General features: G+C 44.6%; 1 protein-coding gene across 1 annotated transcript in view; it reads right to left on the minus strand.

Annotated features, from left to right (window-relative positions):
* The window catches only part of ARG2 (arginase 2), a 28,283-nt gene extending 13,724 nt beyond the window's left edge, over nucleotides 1-14,559 (minus strand). The window contains exons 1-2 of the mRNA XM_084793542.1: nucleotides 14,352-14,559; nucleotides 13,438-13,510 (exon numbers count right to left, since the gene is read on the minus strand). Coding sequence (XP_084649668.1) covers nucleotides 13,438-13,510; nucleotides 14,352-14,462 — 184 coding nt within the window. The 5' untranslated portion in view covers nucleotides 14,463-14,559. The remainder of the gene's footprint in view (nucleotides 1-13,437; nucleotides 13,511-14,351) is intronic.
* Nucleotides 14,560-17,259: the final 2,700 nt, after the last annotated feature.

The raw sequence follows: 17,259 nt of genomic DNA on the forward strand, positions 1-17,259 counted from the left end.
TGAGGGTGTAAACTGTGGTAAGCCTGACAGAAAGCAGTATTCTGCTCACTTACATGTACTTCCCAGAGAGGAGCTGCAAAGGTCTTAAAACAATCTGTCAATCCTCCAGCAGTACTCCAAGGAAGGGCACTCCATGGGAGGATTTTGGTCATTAACTGTGCAGCTCAGAGGCCAGCCTATAACTCTGGGATAGAGCAACTGCTTACCACAAGTCCCTGGACTAATCCCTGACACTAAGCAGCTGCCAGAGGTTGTTCAACAGATTCACCATATACTGGATACACACTCTAAGATCACAGCTGTGGGGGACTAGCCTCCCAAAAGACCTGGGTTTAATTCCCAGTGCCCATATGGTAGCTCACAACTATAACCCCAGTTCTAGAGGATCAGCTGCCCTCTTCTGGTCTCTGTGGACACAAAGCCCACAGGCAAAACAGCCACACATACAAAATAAAAGCAATCTTTTGTTTGTTTTTGTTTTTTAAGGTTGTCCTAGACTCCCTTTGTAGAACAGGCTGGCCTTGAACTCACAGCGATCTGCCTGCCTCTGCCTCCCAAGTGCTGAGATTAAAGGCTTGTGCCACCACACCTGGCAGTAATCTTTTTTTTAAAAGAGAGATTACCCACTCACAGAATCCTTCTCACCAAACAGCCTTCCAGTTGCCCCACTCACTACCCAGGTGCCTCACATACCCACAGGGGCTTCCTGACAGTGCATGCTGAAGGACTATTTCTCAATCTAATTATGCCCAGCTGCATGCATTTTTGATAATTTATATGTCAACATGAGTCTGGCTAAGAAAACCTGCTGAGCTCTGCCTTGTGTTTCCACAAAACTAAGAAGCAGACCCTGAAAGATCCTTATATCTTAAAAGCCCCACCTAACTCGGTTCTTTAATTTTCACAACGTAAGGACCAGGTAACGGGTAGAAACACTGACTGCTGGAGTCAAGAAAAGGCCCTCTACAAGTGCAATTTGTACCAATACTGTTTTGCTGTGTATTTTCTCTCTTTCCTTATAGGCAATAGATATTCTCTGTAGAAAATGAATAAGAAATTATCTAATGGTGCAGGCTCCCACGTTACTCCCCAAACTTGACCACTGTATTCTTCAAGACTTTGATGCATAATACATAATTGTTAAAACACAAGACTATTAGGTGGAATAGGCTAAGTGTAGTCATCTAATTACTCAAAATATAGCTCAAATACAGCCATGTCTGTTTACCACCCAGGTAAAGGGCAGACGTTCCTCTGTGCAGTGACTCAGGGACCAGGCTTGTGGCTGTTATGGGGTTTGCTCTTGGATGTCTAAGGCTAGGTCTCCCAAGGTCCAAGACAGCAAGAACAAAAAGGGACATGGAGCAGGCCATCCAAACCTATGAGACACACCACAGATTGCAGTGCCTACGGAGGACTTCAGGGCTCAGTTCTCCACACGGCAACTTCACTACTCATCACAAGGCCGTTGCTTCAAAAGTTGGGCCAATTGGGCAATGAAGTTCTTCGTCAGCCGCCATGCTCACCTGACCTTTCACCACCAGACTGCCATTTCTTCAAACACCCTGACAGTCTTTAACACAACCAGCAGGGTGCAGAAAGTGCTTCCCAGGACTTTGTCAAATCTCAGAGCAGGAATTCCTTACCCTGCAAAATCACCCTGTCAAAAACGTGTGGATTTTAATCGTGCCTGGTTTAAGTAACAAACATATATTTGAGCCGGGCATGGTGGTGTTTGTTATCTCTGAGTTCCAGTTTGAGGCCAGCATGGTCTATGTAACAATTCCAGGACAGCCAGGACTACATAGTCAGACCCTACATTAAAAAAAAAAAAAGAAAGAAAAGAAAAGGTTTGGGCCAAAGAATAATGGCTTAAAATTCATGGTCTGAAACTATAACCAAATCCACTGGGGCAAGGGTCCCAGCCCTCTTCACCAGACTTCATAGAAGAGTGAGGCTATGAAGGGACAGTGAGTGTCTAAGCCCCTCCTGCAAGTCATGTTTAAATGGTAACAAGAGTTAACATAGGACCGAGGAAGGGCAGAACACACTAGGGGATGACATTACACGAAGCATCTTTGTGGTTTTTCTTTCCACGCTTCCTCTTATGTTTTTCTTTGAAATTTATCTTGTAACCTAAGACTTCCCAAAATGTGTTTGTCAAATATGTCTGCATCATTTCGTCAGACAGTTTTGGGTAAGAAGACCCAAACACACAAAGCAAATAAATCAAATAATTAAAAGATAAAAATGCTCTGCTGTTTGGGTCGCTGACTTGAGTTTTACTTTTATTTTTTATGTTTAATCATTACATGAAGGCTGGAGAGATGGGTAAGGGGTTAAAAAGCACTTGTTGTTCTTGCAAAGGACCTGGGTAGGATTCCCAGCATGCACTCGGCATCTCACAACTGTCTGTCACTCACTCCAGTTCCAGGGGATCTGATGCCCTCTTCTGACCTCTGAGGTACCAAGCACATACATGGTGCACATGCATACATGCAAGCAAAACATACATATATAAAACTGATTTGATTTTTCTCCCAATTCATTGCATGAATTTTGGCTGGGTTCTGAAATAGCCCCAAACATAATCCTTCCACTCTGTGTCACATGTCATTCTCAAAGTTGATGATTATAGAGTAAAAATATTGACCAACTCTAAGAAAAACAGTAACAATAACTCTATGTCCTGCATAAATCAAATATTCAGCCAAGATTTAATTGCTTTTGTGTCTTGCTTTAACTATAGAGTCTCACATATGTACCCAGGTTTGCCTGGGACTCACTGCACCCCGTGATAGACTCAAACTTTTAATGATTTTCTTGCCTTAGCTTCCTAAACCTTAGCGCTCTTTATAGGTGTGAGCCAACATACCTGGTTCAAGATACGTCTGAATGTAAAACACATCTATCTATCTACTTAGTGTACAGATTTGCTATTGTCTTTAATAAATGTTAAAATACGTATTGTGAGGAATTGCTTTTAAACAAATTTATAATTAGGAAACATGTTCGATTTGTATACCTATGCATATAGACTTGGATACAACTTTCTCAAGTGAGCTGGGTGGTGGTGGCGCATGCCTTTAATCCCAGCACTTGGGAGATGACAAGAAGAATTTAGAGAGTTTGTATCTGAGCTGGCAGAGCAAGGAGCCGTCACAGAAAATGGGAGCAAGAATACAGCAGGGTCTTCAGGGGAAGCTGGCGTTGAACTCCAGGTTCCTGGCCAGCCTATACAGTGAGTTCCACAACAGCCAGGGTTACCCAAAGAAACCCTGACTCGGAGAAGAAAGAACAATTCTCAGGTGAAAAGGAGTCACGAGCAGAAAAAGTTAAAGCCCTAATACAGAGCCGAAGACAGCGTGGTGGAGGCTGGCCAGACTCTGGCCATCCATCCAAAGAGATTTTTCTCTGGAGTAAACCTCTTAGACTAAAGTTACCGGCTTTCCCAGAACCGGGATGTGCCCCCAAGTAACAGTGCCAGCCAACAGTCCGTGGAGAGAGGTGCCCTGCCACGGCTTCTCAGAAACGGAACAGTTCTCCTTTGGGCTTTCTTTGTCCCTTCAGCTATCCTGCTTCCAGAAACAAGTAGTCGACCATCAAGCAGAGGCCCCGCCCACAGCACAGGAACCAGCGCCCGAGGGACAGAGCCACCAAACCAGTTCTGAACCTCTTTCCAGATTGTTTACTTGAAGTTAATTTTTTTTTTCCAGCTGCTGACATCTCTGGCTCTTATCATGTGTAATCTTAGCTACCCAGTGCAGGGATTGGATGCAGACTCTGATGATAGAGGAAAAACTGGCTCTTGTTAACACAACTAATTTGGAAGATGGCAAGGAGAACTGAGTCTGGATCTGAGTTGGTAAAGCCAGGGCGTGGGATTTCAGAGAAGGGAAATGGGAGCAAGAACACTGTAGGGTCTTCAGAGGCAGTGAGTGTTGAAGGCCACGCATATTAATTTTTTTTTTTCTGAGAAAAGATCTCACCATACAGGCCAAACTGGCTTCTGCCTCCGGTTCCTCACTGGGTTCCTGAGTGTGCACCACTATGCCTGCTAGGCTATACAAGCTGTTCCCTCACTTTCACATGCACACTGTGCCCAGTGCTGGGAGTGGTGGCGCACACCTGTAATCCCAGCACTCAGGAGGCAGAGGCAAGTGACTCTGTGAGTTCAAGGCCAGCCTGGTCTACAAAGTGAGTCCAGGCCAATCAAGACTATGCAGAGAAACTCTGTCTCAAAAAAAAAAAAAAAAAAAAAAAAAAAAGGTTTTTAAAGGGCTGGAAAAATGGCTCAGTAGTTAAGAGCGCTTGATAAACTCTTTCAAAGGACCCAACTTAGATTCCCAGCACCATCTGTAACTCCAGCTCCAGGGGATGCCTTCTTCTAGTCTCTAAGGGCACCACCCACCCATGTGGTGCACATACACACATACATATACACAGGCAAAACACACAAAATAAAAATAAATGAAGTTGGGCATGGTGGCTCACGCCTGTGATCCTAGCCCTCGGAAAGGCAGAGAGGCAAGCGGATCTCTGTGTTTGAGGCTAGCCTGGTCTACAAAGCAAGTCCAAGACAGCCAGGACTACAAAGAGAAACTCAGTCACAAAAACAAACAAATAAACAAATGAGTTTTTTTTTTTTAAGAATGAAAAAAAGAAATAGATCACTAATAGTAACATTCAAGGGCTGCCTGAGAGCGGAGTGGGGCAGCCTAAAAAGACAATTTCTTAACTGAGGACTCAGCTCCTATTTCCCTAGGACGGGTGGCCCATCCAGAGGACAGTGTGGCTCAGACATGTTGGTCCAAAGCTCTGCAGTATTTTGGCCTACCGCTAATCTTGCTATAGTTTTGAATGTGCCCCTTCAAAATGCATGTGTTGAAAATGTAACATAACACGTAGGCAAACAGTAAACTCGGGCCTCACAAGATGTGGTCTCTTAATCACGGACTCCTCAGCCTCCACGTCTACAGCCAATAGATTTCTGTTCGTTACAAATCTTCCAGTCTCAGGCATTCTATGAAAGCAGAATGGACTATAAGCAATATAAAGCCCATGTCCTGACATTTGGTTTTCTAAAGATGTGTCCAAATGATGTTAGTGACAGAGCAGACTCCAAAACTTTATTTTAAAGAAGTTTGTGTCAACAACTTAGCTTCCAACAGCACATCCAGACCTACCCTAAGCTCTGCTTGACTGCTCTTGGACATTTGATCTGCTTTTATTTCCCTATTGCAAAGGCAGAGTGTTTTTGTTTTGTTTTGTTTTTCCCAAGACAGGGTTTTTCTGTGTAGCCTTGGCTGTCCTGGACTCACTCCTGGACTTACTTTGTAGACCAGGCTGGCCTCGAACTCACAGTGATCCACTTGCCTCTGCCTCCTGAGTGCTGGAATTAAAGGTGTGCTCCACCACACTCGGCTAGATTATCTTTATTATGTGAAAGTGACTACACACCTGCTCTACTCCCTCCAGTGATAGCAAATTCTGATATTCGCTATTTGCTACTGATGCAACCTAGCAACCAATTTTTGTTCCAAAGATACTCAAGTGTTATTCAAACAGCATTCCAAAGATATTAATTTTTATCTTTTTTTAATGTAGAATTCTTTCTCTTTTTCCAAAAAAACTAGAGACTGTAAACTGGTAACCTAAGAATTCAATGTTGACAGACATGATTTGTAAAGCCTATGTGAAAAAAACCATATATATGTGTGTGTGTGTGTGTGTATGTGTGTGTGTGTGTGTGTGTGTGTGTGTGTGTGTGTGTGTGTATGGTGTTTGTAAAGCAAATGGAATATAATAAAACATGCAGGTCATAAGTTCCATATTTGATTTCCAGTCACAGCAGTCTACATAGTTAGAGATACAATTTAAATACTGTGAAATTCATTCCTAGAATTTATAATTCATTTTTTAAAATATATTCAACAAGTTGTAAAAATGTCAGTACTATCTAAATCTAGAACAGCTTCAGTTACCTTCCCCCTTAAAACCCAAGTCCATTTTCAGTGGCTTCCTATTTCCTCAGCCCTTAGGAACTACAAAGAGACTTCCTCCAAAGACCCACCCACTGCAGACAGGTCACACTTAACGAGCCAAGCAGTGGCCTTTTATACCTGCCTTCTTTCATAGCAGAATGTCTTCAAAGCTCATGGGTTCAATTTGGAGGAAATCTGACTGATCTATTTTCATTTTTGTCTTATGCGATTTTGGTGACTGAGTTAAATAGCTAAGAAACTACAGTCTAGTCTTAACCCACATGTACAAAAATTCACATGGTTTATTTTACAGTTTCATAACATCATCTTACATTTAGACATGCCCACTTGGTTAAAATTTTTTAAATTTATTTATTTTTATTGTGTGCACACGTGAGTGCGTGCCTGCATGGATGCATGCATATGCACCATGTGCGTGCCTGGTGCCTTGGATGTCAGAAGAATGTGTTGATCTCCTGGAACTGGAACCACAACATGGAGATGCCATGCAGGTTCTGGGAAACAAACCCCAGCCCTCTACAAAAAACCCAGTGCTTTTAGCCACCGAGCTGTCTCTCCAGCCTGAGTTAACTAGGAATTTTGGTAAATGCTATGAGGAGGAGCCCTTTTTTTAAAAAAAAAGTTTATGTATATTTTTTTTTGGACATGGATATCCAGTTGTCCTGAAACCATTTTTAAAAGACTTTTTATTAGTCAAATAAAGATCAGCCTTGTAAGTAGAACATTCTAAGAGACTACTGGAATCGTCAAATAATGCCAGTTTCCTGGGAGGTGTTTTTGAAGATGCTGAAAACCTTAAGTGAGAGGCCTGCTCCTTTAAACACCCCAGTCTTGGCTAAGGCTGCATTCTGTTGAGAGTCTAGATCCACATCAGGGTTTTTATACACACTGTTCTCTCTGCCTAAAATATTCTTCTTCCAAATTTGCTCAGACTCCTTTTCTCCCTCCCCAGGCAGAGTGTGCCTACTCAGCCCCTTTCCAGTGACTTCTAAGATTCAATGCTTCCCCTTCCCTTTGCTGTCCCTCTGTCTCTGGCTTCTGTTAGCTCTGTAGGTGCTCATGGCCACCTGATCCACTTCCCTGGGTTTTGCATTTCCAATCACATCTCCTCAGAACATTGTTAACAAGAACTTAATTTGTCACTAGGGTTAAGCCTAGCATCTTGAATTTAGCAGCACCCTAACGCAGACATGCAGATTATACAACTGCACATAGACCATCATGTTCTTGTTTTTGTTTTGAGATAGGATCTCGGTAGCTAGCCCTGTAACCCGCTACATGGACCAGAATGGCCTCAGCCCCACACAGATCCACCTGCCTCTGCCTCCACATCAAAGGTGTGTGTCCCATGCCCAGCTCACCATAGTTTTAGGGCCTAAAAGATGCTCTTAAGAAAAATAAACCTCAAAGAAGATGATGAGCATCAATGAACCTCTTTATGGAGATGGCTTCAAATGTGGCAAACAAGCCACTGGGCAAAATGTCCTTGTTTCTGCCACAGACAGAATTCTGCCTACAAATGGGCAAGTTTGGATGCAGGCAGAGTCAGCGGCCAAACTCTGCCAAGATAAGGTAAGCAAGTCCTCAATGGTTCCTGCCTCACAAGTATATCTATATTGGGTCAGAAGGCTAAAGATGATTCTCCAACATTATAGAGAATTTTGGGTGACTGTTAAGGGATCAAACTGTCCCTGTCATTTTCTCATTTTGGAAGCTGCTCACCTGCACTTCCTGTCTACTCAGATAATTAATTTTATTCCTTCTCAAGTCTCTGACAGAGTTGAAGACCAGATAGTTCAGTTTTATAATTAAGCTTAGTTGTTTAGGAGTTAAGATGTTTTTAGGTCTAGATAGATGTTTTACGTTGATAATGATGAGATATGATAGATATTGATTTACATTCAGAATTTTAGATGCACCAAGATAGTAAAGATGTTCTCTTCAAGGCTGCCAAGTACAAATAGCCAAAACACTATGAATGTAACATTTATATAATTCCTGATTGTTTTGTGGTTCTTCTTGCTGTAGGTAGTTTGCTGTACATATGTATAGTAATATAAATGTATGTGTAAAAAGAAAAGAAAAGAAAAAACTCAGAAAAATAAAATAAAGTAGAAAAAGAAAAGAGAAAAGTAAACTTGTGAGGTGGTGGTGGCATACACCTTTAATCCTGACAATCGGGAGGCAGGTGAGTTTGAGGCCAGCCTGATTTACAGAGTGAATTCTTGGAAAGCCAGGGCTACACAGAAAAACCATGTTTTGGAAAGCAAAAACAAAAAAGAAAGAAAGAAAAGAGAAAAAGAAAAAGAGTTGGGTACAATGCCACACACCTGTAATTCCATAACTCAGGAGGCCAAGGCAAGAGGTAAGCCTGGGATATGTAACAAAAGCTACTGAAAGAGAGGGGAAGAGAAAGAGGGAGGGAGGGAGGGAGGGAGGGAGGGAGGGAGAAACCTAAAGATGTTGAAGATTTTTCAAAACAAGTTTGAGCCATACTGTATATTAATTCACATTTTTAAGTTCAACGTGTTTTGACCGATATCGTCCTATCGCCACTATCACCACACTAAAAACAGAATGAAGAAAAAAAAAAAAGACTCAAATCATAATAGGTCCATTCATTGAGAACTTGATACCTGTAAGCAAACTGAGACTTTAAGACGACTGTTCTCAGAGGTCACATTCAGGAATGTGACAGCTCAAAAGCCACAGCGCCTTCAGAACAGGAAGCTGCCGAATCAGAAGGATCGAGATCCAGTTCAAGACGAAAGGCCAAGCAAACTAAACCAGGAAGTCACATTAACTCAGAACACACCTGTGTACAGGGGCGAGCAGCAGAGGACCAAACCTCTACAGCCAAGGTCGTCACAGCAGTCTGCTTCTCATCGGCGCTTGTAAACTAGCTTATAATCGACAAACAACAGAAACCTGCTTAAGCAGAAAAGCAACTTCCCAGAAGCATTAAAGAGAGTCTAAAGGCAGGCGCATGGTAACTGGGACTAGGGAGGCAAAGGCAGAAGGATTGCTGCAGCAAGTTTGAGGCCACCCTGGAGTTCCAGATCACCCAAGGTTATGTAGTAAAACACCAAGTTAAAAAAAAAAAAAAGCTAATTAAATGCTTGCCAGGAACAATGACACACACAATACAGAATGATCCAGTGAAGGTAGTCCCTTGTGAATTTCAAATAAAAATTTGCTATGCATGCCTTCCTTGGTGCAACCTAGGTCAAAAGAGCACAGCATTTGCTGCGGTGAAAACAAGGCGGAATGTGCCAACGGAAGAACATGAGAGAGGGAGAGGCACTTGTAAAAGGAACTTTTATATGCCTGACACTATTGTTGTCTCAGAGGCTTATTGCCTCTGTCTGCTAACCTAGGCCTAGTCCTGGAAGCTTCTAGCCTCTGTACAGTCTAACCTAGGCCTAAAATGCTTTCAGGCGCTGAGACTTACTGCCGAATAAGCTCACCCTTTCTAATTCTTTCTGACCTCTTCCTGGCTGGCCCAACCCAGCTATTCTGGCTCAGAACTCCTCTCCAAGCTGACTAATTGAATCTGGCTTCACTCAATTTCTCACTGAATTGCTCTGTGTGGCCTCAAACTTACCCTAGCAATCTGTTCTAATCTTCTGGCTCCTTCTCGTTCTCTGGCTCGTTCTGTCTTCAGCTGAGTCTAGCTTGTTTTTTCTCTCTGCAACCTCTCTCTGTAAAAGTCTCCCGGTAAAAACTGCCTCCTCTCTTCTTGGTCTCTGGGCTGCTTTTTTAGGTAGCTTCCCTTTCTTCCTTCTTCTCCTAAGAATTGGGCGTATTCTATTCTGTCAACCGTTTCTCTGATTTTACCTTTTCTGCCACTCAATTAGATATCACTTTCAAACATCTGTGCTTCTTTCTACAAACTTTACCTTCATTGTTTGGGATTAAAGACATGTTCCACCATGCCTGGACCTAAGCTTTCCTTTTTTCTTTTTCTTTTTCTGAGACAGGGTTTCTCTGTGTAATAGCTCTGGCTGTCCTGGAACTCACTCTGTAATCCAAGCTGGCCTCGAATTTACAGAAATACACCTGCCTCTGCCTCCCAAGTACTGGGATTAAAGGCGGGCACCATGAACACCCGGCTCTAAGCTTTTCTTTACCTGAAATTTGCTCTATTCCAAGCTGGACTTGAACTCAGAGATTTGTTTGCCTCTGTCTCCTGGAATTAAAGACCTGTACCACCACCGCCCACTGTGTATGTGTTCCAGCAGGATCATGCAGACCTAAAAGGTCCTTGGTTGTGATCTCTTACCAGAGCAGCCATGTTCTGACTACGCTACATTACGCTACAGGGACTGCTCTGTCAAGGCTCACGGGCTTCCGACTGCTCCACATTCCACTTAAGCTCTGACCAGTAAAAGTAGAACGAATGTTCTTAGAGATAGCAAGGAGCCTAAATTAACACTCTGAGGTGCCACGCTGTAATCATGGTAATTACTGTGGTGACTTAGCTATGATAGTGAACGGGCCACAAGTTACTGGGGCTGCTATATAAAAGAACTTGACAGCGTGGGTAGGCCACAGGTGCCAGAATTCAAGAATCCACTTGGGAATTTTTCTGGCCCCTCCTCACAAAGCTCACATTATTTTTCCTAAGACATTTCTTCTTGAATCTACTTGGCACTTTTTCAGATAGCAGAAGAGGAATCCCCTTTAATAATGCAAGGATTGCTGACAGAGAGCCTGAGGTCGCCGGTTGGACGTCAGAGATTTTTAAGTGTGAGAACAGGAATCAGTGAATTCAGTATCTGCATCTGCTTCCGCAGGTAAGACAGGGGCAAGCTGAGCTGTATGACAGTGATGGTTCAGCCTGGCCCCTCCCACCATCCCAATGAAGCAACGCAAGCTCATGCCCGGGTATCTGCCACCCTCTTTTTGCTGGATTTCTTATCACACAGCTGCTTGCTTTGTTCCCAAAATGTTCTTCTCTTTAGGCTAACACTTCACTCTCTCCCGGCCTCCTCTCTCCCTTAACTGGTCCTTCCCAGGTCCTTTCCTGGGAGATCTTCTTATCCACAAACCCCCCAACTGGTGTATCTCTGGCATTTGCTCATTACGGCAAATGCAGACGACCAGTCACATCCTGTGCATGAGGTTTTTTTTTAAACGTGTGTGTGTGTGTGTGTGTGTGTGTGTGTGTGTGTGTGTGTGTGTGTGTATCAGTTATGGTCTAGGGGGTCTTGATTGGGTTCATTTGTCTGCCAGTTAAAGAATTAAGAAGCAGCTGAGTAGTGGTGGTGCAGCCCTCCAGGAGGCAGAGACAGGTGGATCGCTGTGAGTTCAAGTCCAGCCTGGTCTACAAAGTGAGTCCAGGACAGCCAGGACTACACAGAGAAGCCCTGACTCAAAGAAAAGAAAACAAACACTGCAAGAATTAAGAAGCAGGACATATCTCACAGGCAACAGGTCCCAGCAAAGCAATCTGAAACACCACAAACAGGGAAGGACACAATCAGTAGTTAAAGAAAGGTGTTTGGGGGGTGAGAAAATGCACACACGTAACAGGCTCACAGAGAAAAACCCTCTAAAAGGACCAAAAAAACCTCAGTCTCTTCTTGAGGGCTAGGGTTTTTAAGTCTCTGAAGATTGGTCAGTTTGTAGAAACGATTGGGTGATTGGTTGGCATGAAACTGTTGCTATTGCAGGACACGTCCTGATCTGGCCGGTCCATGGGCAGGGTGCCTGCTGGAGGAAGACAGAGGTGCAGAAGGTGTTTGTTTTAAGCTGTCAGGCCATTGTCTCAAGTAGGGAGGGTGAGGAAGAAGTTGGCTGATCTTGGAAATTCTCCACCTTTATTAAATAGCCATGGCCCTGCTGTCTTTCTGTCTATCTGTCTGTCTGTCTTCTCCTAGTCTTTCAGATGTATGTGCACCATGTGCATGCCTGGTGCCTATGGTTATCAGAAGAGGGCACCAGATCCCCTGTTATTACTGACATTTGGGAGCAGCCATGTGGGTCTGGCCAAACCTGGGTCCTCTACAAAAGCAGCAAGTGCTCTTAGCTGCTGAGACAGCTCTTCACGCCCCGCCCCCACCCCCCACCCCCACCGTACAGCTCTGGCCCAACTCTGACCGTTCTCTAGAAAGCCAGGCTTGCTTCTCCACCTCTGTCCTAGTGCTGCATCTTCCTTTTGCAGGCATCGCAAACCCATCATGTTCAAAACCAAGTTTATTCCATCTTCAGATCTGTTTTCTGCCAGGCATGGTGGCACACACCTGTAACCTCAGCACTCTGGAGGGTGAGGCAAGTATATCTCTTTGAGTTCATTGCCAGCCTGGTCTACATGGCACGTTCCATGACAGCCAGGGATACATAAAGAGGCCATGTCTCAAACAACAGCCTGCTTTTCTTTCTATCTTTTCTTAACTTCTTTTTCGCACAATCACCTATAATCTAGTTACTCAAGCCCATCCAAAAACATCACAAATCTCTGCTTTTTCAAAACAAACAAACAGTAAATTCACTGGTTCACCAGCTGGCTATTTTTACTTTTGTCTGTCTCTCATTCCCTATCATGGTCGCACATTAGGTGACTTCATGGTTCCTGATTTTGAGAGAAACCCTCAGAGTGGCCTCATGATCAGTGACTGTGTCAGAGCAAGAGTGGACAGAGGTTCTATACTTCACCCAGATTCTGCACCCCCATCGCCAAAGCTCTCTACTGTAAATTTTGTATTCACGGCACCAGAAAAGATATGGTCCTAGTGACAATATGAATGGTCCTAGTGACACTAGGGGACATGCTAGAGGTATTTGGGTCAGATATCATTCAGGTATTGAAACTGGGTGCCTTGGTACTTATAGGTCTCCACTACTGTAGAAATGGTGTTTATCTTTGATTCAGGTTGACTTCTGGTCCTAAAAGCCTAAATACTACCTTAATTACAACACACAACCTTGCGACTCTGGCCACAAGGAATGCCTGTAAAAACACACAGATCAGTCACCCACATGATTTCATAACTAGGTAGTTTTGAAAAACCCATCATGTCTGGCTGAGGAAACGGTTTGGAGAGTCAACACGTGAGACTGATGAATCAGCTACAGCTTGGGACCCGGTTAGGAAAGCTACCATGTAATTGGCAAAGGCTGACCTGGAGCTAGCTAGCTAGCATCCTTAGTGGCACCTGGCGTCCATTGATGCTTTGTCCCAGGACCTGCGTCGCTTTGTCCCAGGACCTGCGTCGCTCTGTCCCGCTTTGCTCTAACACTATTTGCAAGAAGACTTCCCCTGAAGACTACCTGATGGGTGTTCATCTGCAGAAGGAATCTGAAGGACACCAAATGGGGACAATCCACTTACAGATGCAAAGCAGAGACCCCAGGACCAGGATATAAGAGATATGATTCCTGAACAGGTCTCTTCCCCGTCTTGAACACACATGGCAATCCAACCACTTACCCAACATGGTGAGCCTCTTCAGCAAGCCAGCTTCTCGAATGGCAGCTGGACCATATTCCACTCCTTTCTTTTTCTGTGAAGCATACAAATCCCACAGATAGAAGGGAAGGTGAGGAAAGGGGCAGAAACACTTTGACACAGAAATCTGTGATAATACACTTGAGTTCCTAACAGATTCCTCAGCAAACCTTCCACAACATCAAAACTTCCACCGTAGAGGGCTGGCAAATGAATGGAGGAGGGAAAATTCCATTATTGAAAGCAAATCAACCTTCTGAGTCCTTCGGCGAGAGCTGGACCACAGGAGTCCCAGATCCGGAAGGAGGCTGAGTGAAGTTATGATCCAAAGACTGGGAATGTGTGGCTAGCTGGATCCGCACCTAGCTTCCCTGTCAGTGAGTGCGCCCTCTTGGGCAGCAGTTTTCTTTCTTTGAAGACAGAACAAAGCCGCTCGGGTCCTCCCGCAGCTGGAGATGCCAGCAAAGATTTCTTTCCAGGTTAATGCTCTTTCCGAAAGAATAGATCCCGAAGCCTTCCTTAATCCCTGGTCATAGTCTCTAAACCTTCTCTCCGACAATTTCCCAACACTCCGGGTTTTGCCTTTCCAGCTCCTCCATGGAATCCTTTGCCTTTTCTTCTCCATCACCTCAAGCTGGAAATACTCTCCGTCGTCCTGGGGAGGCCGCAGATGCCCACCCTCTCGATGCCCACTGCCCTCTCTCACCCCATCCGTCAACTCCTCTCCACCATCTCCATCTGGGTCAGGGAAAATCCCACGTGCACTCCAGGTGCCCGCCGTGGGAACCCGCGAGCCCCCGCCTCCCGCGTTTCTCCTCTCCCTCCTCACCTCCCGGTCCCACGCCACTCTCTCGGGGCTCCTTATCCCGCCAGGCAGCTCAGATAGCAGCTCTCACCTGTCCCTGAGAGAAAGGGGCTCCGACTATAGCCACAGAGTGGACGGATCTCGTCAGGAGGCAAGGCACTTGTGCGTGGAGGAGACGCGAGATGCTACTCCTCAGGAACATGACTGGCAGTGAGGGGATCACTATGGGAGAAGCCACCCGCTGCAAATCAGGACCTCAATTAAGCGCCTCCGCCCGCAGCTTCAATGCCCTAGTAGGCGAGCGCCCCGCCCTGTGACGTCAGCATCGCTCGGACACGCCCCCGGCCAGCCCCCTGGGCAGTTTCGCGGTGGACCACAGCTAGCCAGGGCCTGGGACACGCTTGCTATTTTGTGGACGTGTCCTCTCTCTTCCTGGACACGCCCCCGATGCCTAAGCCACGAGGACCGGATCCCACAAAGACGCAGGTTGGAGTGGCACCTCTGTGGTTTCCCAGGAAGCAGCGGCCTTTGCCAGGTTAGAAACCTCAGTGGAACAGGCGAACAGGTGCTATCTTAACTGAAGAGCTGGCACTGGCTATGGTCTAGCCGCACCCGGGATTATCTGCCAACCCACACCAAGCCAGCATCCATCTGCAGCTTTCTATCTCAAAGCTTAAAATCCTAGAAACATTTACCCCATCTTTGAACAGTCAAGACTCAAGAGTATCCTCTGGGTCTGGCTTCTTAATAAAGACTCACCTGTCTTTGATCTTCCTAATGAGGAAGTTAGAATTTATCAGAAATTACTTTCTAGGTGTTTTCATTAAAAAAGTAGTTGTATTTCTTTTTTGTGGTGAGCCATGCCAAATTCTGCCATGTCAGAAATGCTGTGCTTAGGTTGTGTGCTGTGACCTTCGAGTTGCTGACCTTTGCCTCATGAGCTCTTGTGTTCCAGGCTATCCTTGGACTATTTATTTTATTTTATTTTTTGGTTTTTTGAGACAGGGTTTCTCTGTGTAGCCTTGACTGTCCTGGACTCACTTTGTAGTCCAGGCTGGCCTCCAACTCACAGGGATCCACCTGCCTCTGCCTCCCGAGTGCTGGGTCTTGGACTATTTATTTACCTTTGAAGAAGTAGGGAAGTCCCAACTTGGAACCACCCAGAGGATCAAGGAAGTTCTTACAGGGAGCCATTCAGGCTACTGTATTCTTGCCTGGAGGCTAGGGCAAGTGAGATTAGAATAGATCCTATTGACCTTGCTCTATATATTCTTACTAGTTGGACATTAAAGTGAATCTTGATCAGAAATTTCCTGACTTGATTCGTCATTTCTCGCGTCTCTGTATCCTACTTTCAATCCCCACTCCCTCTTTCAGGTGAACACTGATTCAATTTTTCCCACAGGCTGGGACACGACACTTTTTCAGATTTTTTTTGGGGGGAAACTTTTAAAAAGGTTTATTTATTTATTATTATGTATACAGTGTTCTGCCTGTATATACACCCACAGACTAGAAGAGGGCATCAGATCACATTATAGATGGTTGTGAGCCACCATGTGGTTGCTGGGAATTGAACTGAGGAACTCCAGAAGAGCAGACAGTGCTCTTAACTGCTGAGCCATCTCTCTGGCCCTCTTTTTCATATTTAAAAAAATTTTATATGTATGAATGTTTTGCCTGTATGTATGTTTGTGCACCACATGTATTCATGGTACCCAGGGAGGTCAGAAGTGGATATTGGATTAGCTGGAACTGGAGTTACAGACGGTTGTGAGCCACCATGTGGGTGCTGGGAATCGAACTCACGTCCTTTGCTTCTTAAAAAACAAACAAACAAGCTCTTAACTGTTGAGTCACTTCTCCAGCCCCTGTTTTCAATTCTTTACATGAATAATGAGAGCATTGGTTATTAAAGGTTAATTATATCAGCACATTGGACCATTCTAAATTAAACAGAGACTAAAACAAGCAGGAAAACACCAGTAGCTACTCATGTCTTTAATAGTAAATAACGTGTGCTGGGCTCTGCAGTTTGTGCACACACTGCTCCTGCAGAGGATCTGGGTTTTGCAGTTTTGTCCACAGCCTGTAATTCCAGTTCCTGGGGAATCAGATACTTGCCTCCACAGACACTGCAAGCTAGGGATGCTGAAAGCATCTGGGTTCTTTGTTGTAAGCACAAGCTTGCAGTGTTTGATAGAATAGACATATTTGACGTTTCACACCGCCGACCATCCCACTCTTAACTGTGACACCACAGCATGCAAAAGCCGAGATGTTGCTCTTTCCCAGATCCGTTTTTTATGTAAACATCTGAAATTTATTCCTCCTGATGCCAATTTGTGTGTTTCTTTCTAAAGCGGTTCAGAAGTCTCCATGGCAACACTAACTCCAAGGCACTTTGGTATAAAAGGCTTTATTCTCAGGGGATACCTAGCATACTTGTCTCCCCCTGCTGGTTTAATAAAGATGTCTTGTCTCTTAGCAAAATCAGCCCAATATTACTTGCACCAGTATGCCTGGCAAGGCTGTGGTTCTTTAAGCGGCTTCTCGGTTTTTATTCCTAAGATAAAACACCATGACCAAAGCAACTTGGGAAGGAAAAGGTTTATTTTGGCTTTCACACAGCACAATTCATCTTTGAGAGAAGTCAGGGCAGGAACTCAGAGCAGGAACCTGGAGGCAGGAGCTGATGCAGAGGCTACAAAGGAGTGCTGTTGACAGGCTTGCTCAGCCTTTCTTACACAACTCAAAACCACTTGTGCAGAGGTTGCACAACCCACAGTGGGCTATATTAGGTCTCAAAGAAACTGTGCCTCCACTCATGGTCTGGTTCAGTCTGGACCTTTCCTGATACCTCTGGCTATTTTCTCCCTCATATCTACAATAAACCTCCTCAACCATACCTGGGAGTAGTCATGTCCTCATTTTTTTTTTATTCAAGCTGGGCCTTTCCTCATCAATCATTAATAAAGAAAATGTCCCCATAGGCTTGC

Source organism: Acomys minous, assembly GCF_964271855.1.
Source record: "Acomys minous genome assembly, chromosome: 8".
NCBI classification, from domain to species: Eukaryota; Metazoa; Chordata; class Mammalia; order Rodentia; family Muridae; genus Acomys; species Acomys minous.